General features: G+C 33.3%; 2 protein-coding genes across 2 annotated transcripts; one reads left to right on the top strand and one right to left on the bottom strand.

Moving 5' to 3' along the window:
- Nucleotides 1-943: 943 nt before the first annotated feature.
- LOC117343518 (39S ribosomal protein L10, mitochondrial-like) lies at nt 944-4,462 on the bottom strand. Its single transcript, XM_033905897.1, has 5 exons — nt 4,371-4,462; nt 3,725-3,921; nt 3,032-3,219; nt 2,238-2,374; nt 944-1,811 (listed from the first exon to the last, which is right to left on the bottom strand). Exons 1-5 carry the CDS (start codon nt 4,396-4,398, stop codon nt 1,726-1,728), a joined length of 636 nt encoding a protein of 211 aa, XP_033761788.1. The 5' UTR covers nt 4,399-4,462; the 3' UTR covers nt 944-1,725.
- Nucleotides 4,463-6,632: 2,170 nt separating this feature from the next.
- On the top strand, nt 6,633-13,727 carry LOC117343451 (FK506-binding protein 2-like). The gene is made up of 4 exons (XM_033905808.1): nt 6,633-6,987; nt 8,670-8,815; nt 9,394-9,524; nt 10,213-13,727. The coding sequence occupies exons 1-4, from the start codon at nt 6,773-6,775 to the stop codon at nt 10,378-10,380; spliced, it is 660 nt and encodes a 219-aa protein (XP_033761699.1). The 5' UTR covers nt 6,633-6,772; the 3' UTR covers nt 10,381-13,727.
- Nucleotides 13,728-14,829: the final 1,102 nt, after the last annotated feature.

The following is a 14,829-nucleotide window of genomic DNA, read 5'->3' as shown; positions in this document are numbered from 1 at the left end:
GGCCTTGATTGTTGGTCAAGGTCATTCATTTGAGCAAACTAAGTAACCCTTCACCCTAGCAAGCAACTGGCCCAATATCTGGTCTCGTGGCCTATTGATTATTGAGAAGTTAGTTAAAGGGAAAAGATGATGTTGGCCAGCGGGACAATTACCAGTGTATGAAAGTATATTATGAAAATTCCTTGGACAATTAGTCTACAGAAAATTGAAATCCCATAGCCCAAGTCATTTTTCCATAGACCCATTTTGTAAACACATATTGTTGAAAGTAGTATAAATATGTCATGAAAACGCTTGCATCTTCCAGTTCATACTTGCTCAAATGTTTGAATCCAATAATGCACTGTTCTCGGTAAAAAAACATCTTGATTGTAAGCTCCGATTTCATATGATGGTTTGTCAGAAAATATAGGAATGTTGTTTGCATGAATCATAATGTATGTCAGAACTCAAACTTTTCCCAGCCAACAGAAATTTTACATAGACAACTAGGTTTTCTATAGCAACGGGCCATCAGATCACCTTTACTTTCGAACACTAATTACTGCACTATGGTATAAGCTCACTTGCCCTTCGAGATTTTACCCCAATTGCTGTAGATGTTCAGTGAGGTAGTCAACAGCTACTGCGAGGACACTGCCTAAAAATGACATTGGCTGTTCATGAGGCAATATCTTCTTGCTAACATTCCTGTTGACAGCTAAAAATATGGTGCTTAGAGTATGTAAATTTTAAGTTTAATTAAGTTCTCCTTTTTTGTCTTTCACATCTTTCACATAAAATATTAATGAGATTATAGTTTTGCAGTCTGTCCATGTGTTTGATAAGAGTATATTTTATCATATGTTCAAATATTACATGATCTGTTGATGATGTTAGGTCAAGAATTGTCCCTTTTTTCATGGTTATTATGTAAATGCAAAGAGTCATTTCCACAACTTTCAACATACTTACTTATTTATTGAAAAGAGTTGATTAAATACAAAAAATTTGTAAATATTCAAGAGGTTTAATTTGTCAAGGAAACAACAGCATGAGTAAAGTCTTGGTGAGCCAACATTGTCGTAAAACTTTTCCGATCACATCTTGACAGTTTTCATTATATGTTGACCCATGTCGACAACAGTGTTTATCATATGTACAAACTTATCAGTGGTTGATTATACCAGTTATATTTGATCATATATATCACAAATACCTATCAGTGGTCATATGTTGACTCGTATTGATACACGATTCTATGGTTGAGTATATGTTGACCCATATTGACTGGCAACAGTTTTCAATGTCAAACTTTTATGTCAACACACAGTTCTCTTGATGGTTGGTCATAATGTTATATTGAAACAGAAGTTTCCATGTTGACACAAATCTCTATGGTTGATCATATGTTGACTCATATGGGCACAACTCTCTGTGGTTGATGGACATTGGCACACAATCATCTATGATTTATACCCATAATTCTCTATGGTCACAATCCTCTATATTACCCACAATCCTCTTTGGTATACCAATAATTGTCTTTAGTATTCATCTTGTGACAACATTTTGATCCTTATTCCTAACAGTTTAAATCTGGTCATTCGTCCACTGTCTGTTTCGACTGGTCAGCAGTTCCCTGCTTGACCAGTTGGTCAAGATTAGCAGCTAGAGTCTGTTGGTGTGTTTGAAGTAGAGTTGATGTTTTGCCTCCAGGCGGCCATGTTTAATATGCTGCAGAGTTCACCTCTCAGCTCTTCTATAGGGTGGTAACTTGGACAGCTTCAGTAAGCCTTCCTTGGTGAGTAATTTTCCATCTACTAGTCCTCCTGATAACAATGAAAGATTATAGGTAAGAAATTGGAGGATTTCAAATTCATTTCAATACCCCTGGTGAATACTATACATAATAGGTCAAAATCTTGGTATACAAGATGGATGAAGTTAAGGGAAGGAAAGAGACTATTTAATTTTTCTGTCCCGACTTCCATTTGTAGTTTGTCTTTTATTTTGTTCTTTGTAACTACTGTGCATGCATAAAAGACAGATATTCAACCTACACAGAATTCCTTCAGATTTCACCATTTTTTCTGGCGTTTTTTGGAAAACATACTTGCAAGAAATTGGGAAAAGACATATACAGGTACGCGGTATTTCAAAATAAAAAAAAAAATTCTAAATTTAATATATGATACAAGTTCACTAAAATGTTGAATGGTATGCAAAACAAACATCTGTAAGAATAACACACATACCTAACATCAGTAAGAATGGTGTTTTTTTGAGATCTCTAACCACTGCCATTATATTCTGCTCCTCAGATACAATGTAGACATTTCTCCCCTGAAACCACGGCTTCATACTCTCCAATTCTGTTCCTGTCACAGCCATCCTGTAAATAAATAGAAAACTTCAACCAGGAAAGTACAATGTAATTACACAATTTTTCTATAGCCACACCAATACATCGAATATGTATGTGAACACTGTTAAAATATAGTAGCTCCCGTAGGGTATGTTGATTTTGTTCAGGTTTGGTTTGGTATGTGTAAAATCAAACCTCCTTACACTACCTATTTGGAGGAAAACATTCAGTTTTTTATCCTGAAATTTTGACATGAATTATCAGCAACCTGTTTTTAATATCCAATACTTTTCAAAATTCTAATTATATAATTAGTCCATCAGAATAAGCAGTATGTAATTTTAAGGAACATTTGACGTTAGTTTGTTAAATTTAGGTCTATAAACAGATGTCCTTTTTTGAAGCCTGGAGGTTTGCATACACAATCTCCCACATCAAAATTCAATAAAGTAGATTTGTGTGGAAAAAGATGTCATCCAGCAAAAAACTGTTTATGGCATTTTTTTCAGCTATGTACTGCACTTCTACACTATAAAAGTTATTAAAGATACTTAGACTTAATATTGTTATTTAAAGAAATAAACAAAAAATGTATTATTAAAATTGATGTGACATTCTTCGAGTTATACATTTCAAGAGTGTTCTGAGTTTTCCAATCGGTCTTATTCAGTATTCATTACCTACCGTGCATATTTGTTACTGAACACTTTCAGTTTTAACCCAGATTTATTCAGGAGTCCTTTTGCCTTGGCTACATCGACAGCAGGGCAGGGAAGATTCTGACAGACGATAATCATTTTGTTTTCTCGGAACATTCGCTCACAGCCCCTATAAATAAACTCCTCAGCGGGTCCCATCTCGATACCTTTTCTCTGTAAAATATACCACACTCTAGCTGTCCAGTAGAGGCTTCATCTATGACAATGGCATCAAAACAGTGTAAATTTGGTATAAATCATAAGAGAAATCTCAAATACATGTGTGTAATTCCAAAATTTCATGTATGAAGAATTTGAAGAAATAATTACAAGATATAAGAAACAAAATCTCACTACAAATGCTTCTGAAAGTAAACCCATACATTATCTCAATGTTTTCAACAAGGGCCATTGACAGCTGTCCAGGTATACTCAGATAGCATATATATTTGTGGTTGTCTCTTAATTCCTAGGATTTATACATATAGTTATAAAATTATTTATGGGATGGAAATCTTAATCAATTTCAAAACATAACCAGGATTTAGAGTACAAGAGCCTGGAATCCATACACTATTTATCCTGTTAACTGCAGGAAATAAGCTCTTTGGTAATAATATATGAAATGATGGACTGTAAAACAGATTTGCAATCAAGATGACATGATTTTTATACTTACCTCCAGAAGTTTCTTCTGATGGTCTAAATGAGGGCAGACTCTGACAGGAAAATCCTCTTTTACATAGAGGGGCTGTGTGACTACCTGGAATATTCTGTGTTTGTGAGAGCGCTGGTTCAGCCATGGTTTCTTGCTGTTATACTTGTGCTTTAGTCTCACTTGTTGCGACCATGTACCGGACACTGGTCGCAGACATGCTGTAAAATCAGACAACACCTTCATTAGGAAAAATAATATGAAACTTATTTAACATTTTGAGAAATCATGTGACTTTTTGTATATGTTTACATCCAAGTAATCAAATGACTCTTTTATGACAGTGATCAAACGTTTTCAAAGTAATATATATGCTCTTTTGATTCCTAATGATTGACTCAAATATAATAATTCTACTGGTCAATAGAAACGAGGTCCTGTGGTGGAATATACATAACATGATAGTTATAACAGATGTGAACTTGACAGTTGTCAGAAGGACATATCACCAATTCGTATCAGTTTTGCATTACTTGTATGTTTCTAAATTTTGCCAATAGCAAATACTTAGACACAACTTATACAAATGCTGCAAATGTGTGTTTTGATATTATGCTAGGGCTGGTGAAGACCACATAAGACGATATCCAATAATATAAAATATCTTCACCTCGTGCAGACTTCACAAACGACGCCATCTTGCTTTTTATGTAAACTAGATCTCGGTACCGGAAAAAAATATCCGGAATACTTGAGTGCTCTCCCTTGTCCCTTGCACAGCTTTGGGCGAAATATGATCGATTATTTCTTATCTTTAAAAATGTTGTTGACTTTCAAAAAAAAAAGATTTCGCTTAGCTAAGAAATTAAAAAAAAAAAGATAACGCAATGCAAATCATGGGGGGGGGGGGGGGACATTTTTCGATGGAATTTATATTTGGTCTTTGAGTAATGACGTTTTTACTTAGTTGTAACCATCATTCTCTTCAGATAAATCATTCATTGAATGTGCTTGAAGGCATTATATGTATACTGTACATTTATATAGATACCTTTATTGAATGTATTCACAAATACAACATCAATCCATTTTTTATTATGTATCTATTGTGAGTCTGGTATAGAGGACTTTATGTAACCCTGAATCAGAAAAAAACTTATCTTATCAGTTGAATGTCTATTACATAGTCACGTATTAATATTGTGCATCTCGTATCAATATATCATAATTTAGAGTTAATCTTTTAGATATTCTCTGATATGTTTTATTGATTTTACGCTTTATATGGAAACACATACATATAAAGTACATGTATTCCTTTTTTCTAATCTTCTGCAGATAGCTGGCTGGTAGAGATTGGCCCAACCGCTAGGTGTCTGTACTGGACGGAAATTTTATTATTAAATTGATAGGGTCAGTGCTTATTAACAACATTAAACTTAAAATTGTGTTTTTTTTATTCAATTATATCATCATATAAGGATATCGCCTAATACTATCTGGCAATTACATGCTGTGTTATCCATGATGATTCAAATTCTCAAATGATCAACTTTTAAATTAAGATATATATGGGATCATTCTTTTGTAATATTAAAATTATGTAACATCTATAATTTAGAAATTTTTAATAATTTGTCACCGTGATATTGTATATCTGATTGAGTACACAGGGTGCATGTTGAGCAGAACTCGCTGGTAGGGGTATCCCCAACCCTTGAAAAACTCGGCCTGCACTACTGTTATCAAATTGATATTTTTAAAAAGAGTATTTGATACCTACACTTTTATTGGCTATATATTTTTGACAAATTTTTAATATGATAAATAAATAATTATAATGATTAAAATTCTTTTACTCGAGGACCCCATTGGAAATAAGCTGTACATCGCCTTTCATGGGCAATCCTAGGTAAAGCAAATTTACTCCATAACAATAATGTGCAATATATAACGTAATACTTATGCCAACTGTGATATTTCAACAATATTTGTGATACTATTCATTAATCATTCATCATTTTTATCTATAATGAAATTAAGAAAATAAGGAAATGATGTAAATATTGTATAACATATATGTGATACTATTGTACTGTGTATGTTTTACATGAATTTTTTTTTTTTTTTAAGTGTAGATATGTAATGCATATTGTGCCGAATGTTTTGTATATATAATATGATGTTCTACATTCCTTTGTACTCTTCATTTTTTGAGGCAATAAAGAGAATAAATACATAAATTATATGGAACAGGCCTACAAACCTCTTTCTAACCGTAGAAAAATCCAAATCCTTATATGATGCATATAACAAATGAACTCCTGGTTACATAAACCATGCATATACGCTTATTTGGAAGGTAAAACCACAGGTGCCTGACTCGTTTTATAAAATAATAATATATAAGAGTACATTTAAATGAGATATATATAATCTCATTTATATGTACTCTTATTTAATTATTATTTTATAAAACGAGTCAGGCACTTGTGGTAAAACTGATATCATTGTACCTAATTATAATTTATGTTTTAGGTTTGACAATAGCATATAATTACATCACTAAATCAGGTAATGAAATAGCTATGCTTCGCTGGCCTATCAAACACAACTAGGTACAGTGCGTATATCGTTGAGAATATTTTCCTATGAGCAGCAGCTTGCACGACATGTAATCTATAAATAATTTGTCAAATAGATCTATTAGCACAGTCTGTGTTGCCATATTTAAGTTTAAACGTCCTACGCATTCTAAAAACTCTTTTTAAAAAGCTCCAGTGTGTCTATCTTTGTTGAGTATCAAATTTATTTGATGTAAATGTAGCACACATCAATCATTGGAAAGTATACGTATCTGTTGTCATTTCCATGTCCACGTGGAATGATTCTATTTATAATGAACCAATCAGAATCAAGGCTTGAGGTCAATTGTTCCGGGTCATTTCCGCAGGTGTTTTACGAGTGACATACAGAGCACTGCCACGTTTCAAAACTTACCTTACTTATCATCTGTGTGAGGTTGAAACGAGCTATTGTTCTGTCGACTGTAGAGTGATAAGTACTTCCAATATGGCTGCCACATCCCTTGTGTTATTACTGTGCATATGTGCTGTATTTGCAGCCGAATCGGAACCCGGCCCGCCATCCGGGGTTGAAGACGTTACCGAATTGAAAGTAGAAAAGGTGTCGGTACCCGAAAACTGCGACAGGAAAACGAAGAAAAATGATTTATTGTCAATGCACTACACCGGCTACTTGACAGACGGTACTAAATTCGATTCAAGGTGGGTACAAAACGTGGAATGTTGTGTCAAAATATTATGTTAAAGCATCTAAAAGTAGTGTCTTCTATTGCAATATTGTGTATTTATATTTTATAAAATTGACCGCAGGCAATAACGGTAATTTGATAATTGTTTTAATTAGATTAGATGTTGGAAAATGAATGAATAAATATATGTACACGTGGACTTCACTGAACATAATATTTATAGTCGTACAGCCCGTCACTCACTGGGATATTGTAAATTTATAAGAGGACTACATATATATAGGAACCTTATACTGCATATATCATAAATAGAAAAAAATATAAGCCTCTTACATGGACAGATTTTTTTCTCTATAAATACTAACCAAAAGCAGACGCATGTTGTGACAATTAATGAAGTCCATGTTTGCAAGAAGCATCAGGTAGGTATTGTCATAACATGCAATATATATATGTTGACTACATATTTTGATGCTCACCGACAATTTGATTAAGGGATCCAGAGATAATGATAATCTTAAATCAAATATCCTTTAGTTATATATACAAAATGTATAGGGGGACAGCAGCCCATTTAAAAAAAAATTGTTTCAATATCTGTCCTATAACCACAAAAATATATTTATCCTGCAACTGGCACCACATTGATCATTGTTGGTACACACCCGTCGCATATATTTTTGCTGTATTCGGCTGTGACAGAAAACAGCTGTATTTTAGAATCTTAGAAGCATGTACATTAATTTGAATGACCTACTTCCAAGTCAAGCAACGTTTAAACATATTTGAAACATTGTTGATACCGTTTCACTTAAAAATGCTGATCTTTGATGACTGTTGTGGGATAAATAGAATACATGGTCATGCAGTGTCTTAAAATATAAGCTGTATTTTTATCACAATGAAGGAGGGGCTGCGAGTTCAAAACCCACGTATAAGGCAGTTGCCTGGCACTGACCCTAGGCCGATGTTTTTTCTCCAGTTATTCCGGCTTTCCTTCACCTCCAAAACCTGATCACATGTCCTTAAATTACCCTGGCTGTTAAGAGGATGTTAAACAAAATAAACATAAACTTGCCACTTTAGTCATTCTTTACCCTCTCCAAAATAAAGCTTATATTTTAAGAAACTAACTATGTATTCTCTATATATATACTAGTACCTATAACAATTGTCTGAAATGATACAGCAATTTTCTACTAACTTGTAAAGGGCAAACGAAGGACTATTTTATAGTACTTACTGTCACACTGAACTGTCACTGTCAGTTGAAGTCACAGAAGAATGATGATATCCCACCTAGTCACATTATACGGTCAAATATTACCGTCAGTTTAGAATTAAATATCAATTACCAGTTTAACGAACATTTGTCTCAGCCAAAGGATATATCCCATGATTTCTCTAGTGAACACTCGCCACAAAGATAAGACTTGTAAACCATTACTTGTAAATACATACTGTACAGTCCAATGTAAAACATGTAAGTTATAGTTTTGTAAGTATGTTGAGCTTAGGTTGTCAAATGCACCAGACTTAAATCAAAGATTTGATGTTTTCCAATTTATCAGTATACATACATAAATGTACATATAGTAATGTTCAATAATTGTATCATCCCCAGGCCTGTTGTAAAAGAAAATATGATTGAACAATATAAAATTTTAATTAATATGTGATTCCTCACTATTCCAGCCGTGACCACGGACAACCCTTCCAGTTCCAGATGGGGATTGGGCAAGTAATCAAGGGATGGGAAGTTGGCCTGGAAGACATGTGTGTTGGAGAGAAACGTAGATTAACCATCCCTCCTCATCTTGGATATGGGGAGCAGGGCGCTGGTGAGACTTTTACAAGATAGGAATCAATATTATGGAACAATATAAACATTCAGATACTTATTCAAGAGTGCATGGTACAGGAAATTGTGTTACTGGAATTACTTCATAAGTGTTCAGTTATTATTTCTTTAACAGATTGTTGAAAAGGAAAATGTCACTGTTCATTTAGAATGTAAAGTTTACTTAGTACGTATCATTATGTAAAGTTAAGGAACTGTATTATAGACCACTTGAGGATCAATCAAAACGGCAACACTGTTCCCATTTGGTCAGTTTTACGGTCTCGTCATGATTTTATCCCCGACATGTGGTCACTACACGTTCCTAGCTAATAGATGGATCAATTTATGCCTGTATGGTGTTATTGGTGTAGTTGTGCTTCTTGTAATTTCATCATTGTTATAGAAAATCTGCATCACTGGGCAACACAAATGTCTAACTCTGAATGAACTGACACTTAGGCTAAAGCTTTACAACTAATGCTAGAATTCTTACACATATTTATCTGTTACTGGTACAGAAATTAACACAAGCAATTATAAATGTCTTTTGACAGCAAATGTGACTTTTATTTCTAGGAGATAAAATTCCTCCAAAGGCCACTCTAGTATTCGACGTGGAACTTGAAAAGATTGAGGAAGGTCCTGCTCCTCAGAACATTTTTAAACAGATTGATACAGATGGTGACAATGCTCTGTCTCAGGATGAGGTAAATACTCTGTGTGACTGATTTCCGTTGAAATGAACTAGTGCTAGGGTGTTAAGACCATAGATTGCATATAGATACCTGGGTAGGTACTTTCATTGCAAGTGTTTTATCTTTTTCATTTATTGTCTGAATGAAATTTTAGAAATCTAAATACCTGCAAATTATTTAAAGAAGTGGAGGGGAACACCATGACGCTGAAAATCGGGTCCAGGCTGAATCCATAAAAACATGAAAAAAAATCTGTTTGAAACAAGAAAAATTCATTCTGGATGTTTTCATTTTTACATTCATTATTTTTTTTCTAAATTTTTCCATTTTCATTCCTTAATTTTTTTGTTCTATTTTTTGTAGAAAAAGATTTTAATGAATGTAAAAAAGAAAAAAATATATTCCAGGTTGTAGTATAAACCTGATAAATCGTCTCCACGTTCATCAGGACAAACTTCCTGAGGGTTTGTTGGTTCATATCAATATTACACTAATGTATATGCCCAAAATTTCCTCTGGCAACAGCATTAGATATTGTATATTTTGACAGATGTATGTTGGATCATAGCATGTCAAAATGTCTGGTGTTGGAACCAAAGGAAACATGGTCCAACTCAAATTATATGTCATTTTCTAGATGTCTGCTGAAATATATGTTGGATTTATGCACTTACCTGGTATGTCAAATTTTCTTGAACAGGTATCCCAGTTTATGATAGATCAAGCAAAAGAGGCAGGATCTGATGAGGAATTAGACACTAAAGAACATCAAGATGTGATCAAGTCCATCTTCGAACATGAGGATGCTGACAAAGATGGCTTCATCTCACATGACGAGTTCAGTGGACCAAAACATGACGAGTTATAATAATCACTAATTAGATTTTAAAATTTAAATATTAAAATGTATTTGAAGGGATGGAGATGCACAAGGCAAACAGTTCAGAGTGTTGTAGCGGCATGAATGGTTGTATATGGTGCTGTAAAACTTAAAAGTTACTATGATGATTATATTTACCGAAATAAGGCCAAATTTGTTCTGTCTTTCCAGATTGTTTTTCGTATTGCTTTAATACTTCAGCTATTGTGTTTAAATTCTTGGTGAATAATTGTTCAACAAAAAAATCTCACTTCCTAATCCTACCACTTGTAGCCAAAAGCTTTAGTCTACCTACCTGTATTGATTGTAAGTAGCCTACATGTACCTTAGTTAATTGATTATATTAAAGTAGAAACACTGTAATGCTTATTATTTTTAGCCTAAACTCATTTCATATGTATTGGTAGTGTCATTATTTCCATCCTTTCCCAGAAAAATGCTTATGGAAATCACTATTTGTTTCATCAGTGACTTGCCTGCAATATTACCTGACATTCTTTTATTTGAATAGTAGAATGCAATGTTTATTTCTTTTTGCTATTGATATCTGCAAGTGTATATGGCATCATTGCTTTAAAAAGATCATATCAATTTTACCAAATACTGCCTAGAAATATGGAGATTTCTAAAAGCTTGAGATGTCCATACCAAATTTGTGAGATTGAGAACACTAGAGAATGTGTGACTCAGATTCCAAACCCTTTTTACTTGGTACAATCTCAACCCTCCCATTCTCACTTCGATGTTTTTCCTACACCATATCATATCAGTAAATTTCATGAAATCATCGTTGGCTCCTGAGACTACAGTACCATGATTGGCAAAGTTACATCGGAAATTTATGTGTGTACTACCAATAGACTATATGCCAGACCCACACAAAACCGTAGTCATTTTTGTTATCAAAGGATAAAATAGGGACTTAATATTAAATATCTCTGTCTCTTGTATACATGCAAATATTTATTCTATGATGAAAGTATATAGGTAAAGTCAAACCTCCATATCTCAACTCATACAATTCAGGGACCCTGTTAAACAAAAAATTAAATTTCGGGAGTAAATCTATATGTAAAAATATACTCAGATACCTTGAATACTTGCAATATCTCAAGGTTTTTTCATGGCCCCTTTGACTTGAGATAATGAGGTTCGACTGTAGTTTAGGCGTGAGTGAAGGGAGGTGATTGATGTATGAGTGCTGTCCTAGTTTTATGTAAAACACTTTTTTTCTTCACTAGAACATTGTAGCATTTGATATATTTTAATACAGAAAAAACTGTTTGGTGTACTATTGAGTAAGTAACTCTTAACATCAGAGGTTTGTTTTGATAATCTTTTTAAAGAAGTGTTTTTACTTTCTGGACAGATGTAGCATTGCAACACAGGGACATGTCTATGTACTGTATTAGAGAAAATAGCCTTATTATAGGTATTTCTGGCTAGTTTTTATAATATAACACTTGACATGTCCCTATGGTTGCAGTATGATAAAGGAGATAATTATTATTTTTGTACATATTTCAATACAAAGTATGTATTCAAAAGTGATGTCTGTATGTACGTTTTTACCTGATTTGGTGGTGTTTTAATATACCAAAACTGAGGTAAGTGTAATAATTTTAGATGTATTCAAATTAAAGGTGTTCATCAAAGATATCTAGTCAGCACATTTTGTAAAACTTAAAAGTCATCAGATACATTCTATGACTTGTAGTATGAATAACTTATTTAAAGCAAATTTTTTTTTTCTGATTTTTTTCAGGGCTATTAAAAAACAGCCACAAGGGATGTTAACATGTATTTGATGTCTTCATTAACAACTTGCCAATTTTGTAATTCATGAAATATATTATATCAATGAAAGATCTAATCAGTATTAAAACTGGAACCTTTTTAGATGTCTTCCTTGTACTGATATCAGTGTTTTGTTCTGATATAGTGAAACAATACAGTATAAAAAATGCAAAGGGAGGTAATCAATTGAGTAAATTTTAATACAAAACAATTTTAATGTATTATTAATTATCTTTTATATTTTAATTAAAACAGTATTAACACCATTTAATGTATGTTTGAACTATATAGCTGAGGAAAAAAATACATGTGTTAAATGTTACATTGATGTGAGCTGGTCTGAGGGAAACTAGATCGGTGGAATTACACTGAAGGTAATTTTTCATATCTCAATTTGTATAAGTGCTATATTGAAGGATTTATTTATTGTGAAGGCACATAAGTCTGTCTTCCACAAGCTTAATGATATTCCTGTGGAATACACAAAGAGGAAAAGTATTTTTGGGGAAGACATATAAATCAATGACTTTAGCAGTATTTCAGTGAATGTTTAAATATTCTTGTAGGGGCATTCCATTAGACTTATCAAAGCATGACAGTATTTACACATCATACTTGGTAATTAACCCACCCATTTCTGTTGCTGTTCTGTAAAATCACTTATGAATTATCTTTCATTATTCTTAAAAAAAAACACCCTCTGTCTGATTCTGAAGTTATGTGTTAGCCCAATGGGCTTATAATAGGATAAATGTGGTAAGAGTTTGAAGATTTACAGTAATTTGTTTGTGTATAATGTTATGTATATACTCAGAATGTGTACGCAACCTCAAGTTTGACCTGATCCTCTAATTATTAGCACCATTTGTCCGAGGAAATTTTAAGTGTTTACTAGTAAACAAGATACTAAAGAAGACATACAGAAAAAGTTTGTAAACAAGAGATCAACTTTAATGAGTTACACTATATGTTACTGTATTGTAAAACCATGAACTTCGGTTTTGACATGGTGAAACATTCTTGTATCGGAAAGTCAACAGAGGTATTTTTACACCTGCTGTCAAGATATTTTTGTTGTTTATACAAATGTACTGCCATTTACATTGCCTTCATCCCGTGTTCTGATACTAGTAGCGTTTCATACATTCCATATGACTTGTCATCATTAGATACTCAGGTTGATTTGTCAATTGTCAGTGTCCAGACATTTTTTTTTTTCCTGTCTTACATAACAGGTGTAAATGTTGAAATTTTAGGGCATATTTACAGAGAATTATCGATGAATCTGATCACAGGGACTTGTCACAATATCCAATCCCATGCAGGTTGTATAGTATATGTATGTTTTAAGATACATACAAATACATATACGTATGGGTTGGGAAATTGTGTGGAGTCCCTGTGTCTAATAATGACTTATATTAGCACTTTTGCATTAATTTTAATCACTGATGGAACGGTTTATCCAAATTTATATATTTCACTAAAGTCTTGACAGGATTCATTATGTCTTAAATAAAGAAATTCACACACCCATACTGATTTTATTTATTGTTTGTGTCTACAAAACACTTTGATTTTATTTAATAATTAAATACTTGTTAGATTGTATTGATTGTCAATATTTGTGCAATCTAACAAGCGTTTAATTGTACAATGCTATATATACCTTTAAATACCTGGTCTATTAAACACTCTTTCTTTAAGTACTTTATTTTTTCCCCTTTCGCCTGTATGTTCATTAAAAGGAACAGCATCTTTGAATCAAATTCATTCATGTGATTGATTTGTAACCAATCTAACACAGTACAAAGCATTGCTCTGATGATAATCATCATACCGTCAAAATGACGTATAGTAATGCCATTGTACTCAACCAAAACAAACTCTGTGATTCATCCGTAACGCAGTGTGAAGCATTTCAATCATGTCATCTATGTACTCCTACATACAGCCCAGATTTACACTGAGATAATGGGAGAATGGCACCAGATTTAATAAGATAGCGTTATATTTATATATACTCAACTTTTAGAATAAAATCATCATGTTCATATATTCAAGCCACTGAAAGATACATATACAAGTGTATACTTAACACTTTCTTTCTTTTGACAAACTGAATGTTTAAAGTTATGAATAGTAAATTCCACTGTTAGATTTATGTCTTGATATTTGAAAAGGTAATCTTGGAGTTTTTAGTTCTTCTGTCCCCAACTGGACAAACGAGCATCCGTCCGTCGATCGTCAACTTTCACATGAGAATAAATCTCAAGTGATCTATTCTAATGACCTCTTGTCCATTAGGCTGCATTGTAATGTAAACTTTTATTTTACAACAATTACAACAAAAACTTATATTAATCATGCTTGTTGGCTCGGATGGAAGCGCGCGAGGGGTCTTACTGTGGGAGGAAACTGGAGTACCCGGGGAAAACCCACGTGGTCGGGCAGGTGACCTCATACCTTTTCACGTCCGATTGGGGAATCGAAACCCCGGCCGCCTCGGTGAAAGGCAAGTGTGTTACCACTGTGCCACCCGACCACTGCATTGTATGTCGTTAGTCTGTAAACAATTCACATCTTCAAATTTTCTCAATAACCGATTAGAGGCCCAGGAAGTTATTGGGCAAGTAGTAT

The sequence above is a fragment of the Pecten maximus genome, chromosome 15, assembly GCF_902652985.1.
Source record: "Pecten maximus chromosome 15, xPecMax1.1, whole genome shotgun sequence".
NCBI lineage: Eukaryota > Metazoa > Mollusca > Bivalvia > Pectinida > Pectinidae > Pecten > Pecten maximus.
This window is presented reverse-complemented; position numbering and strand designations above follow the sequence as displayed.

Bases quoted from the DNA above. Each gene is read 5' to 3' on its own strand.
- LOC117343518 (XM_033905897.1), bottom strand. From the start codon at position 4,398: ATGGCGTCGTTTGTGAAGTCTGCACGAG. The intron at 3,220-3,724 runs GTAAGTATAAAA...TATATTTTACAG, and splicing joins ATCAGAAGAAACTTCTGGAG to AGAAAAGGTATCGAGATGGG. The intron at 2,375-3,031 runs GTAGGTAATGAA...ATTTATTTACAG, and splicing joins TTCAGTAACAAATATGCACG to GATGGCTGTGACAGGAACAG.
- LOC117343451 (XM_033905808.1), top strand. From the start codon at position 6,773: ATGGCTGCCACATCCCTTGTGTTATTACTGTGCATATGTGCTGTATTT. The intron at 6,988-8,669 runs GTGGGTACAAAA...TCACTATTCCAG, and splicing joins GGTACTAAATTCGATTCAAG to CCGTGACCACGGACAACCCT. The intron at 9,525-10,212 runs GTAAATACTCTG...TTTCTTGAACAG, and splicing joins ATGCTCTGTCTCAGGATGAG to GTATCCCAGTTTATGATAGA.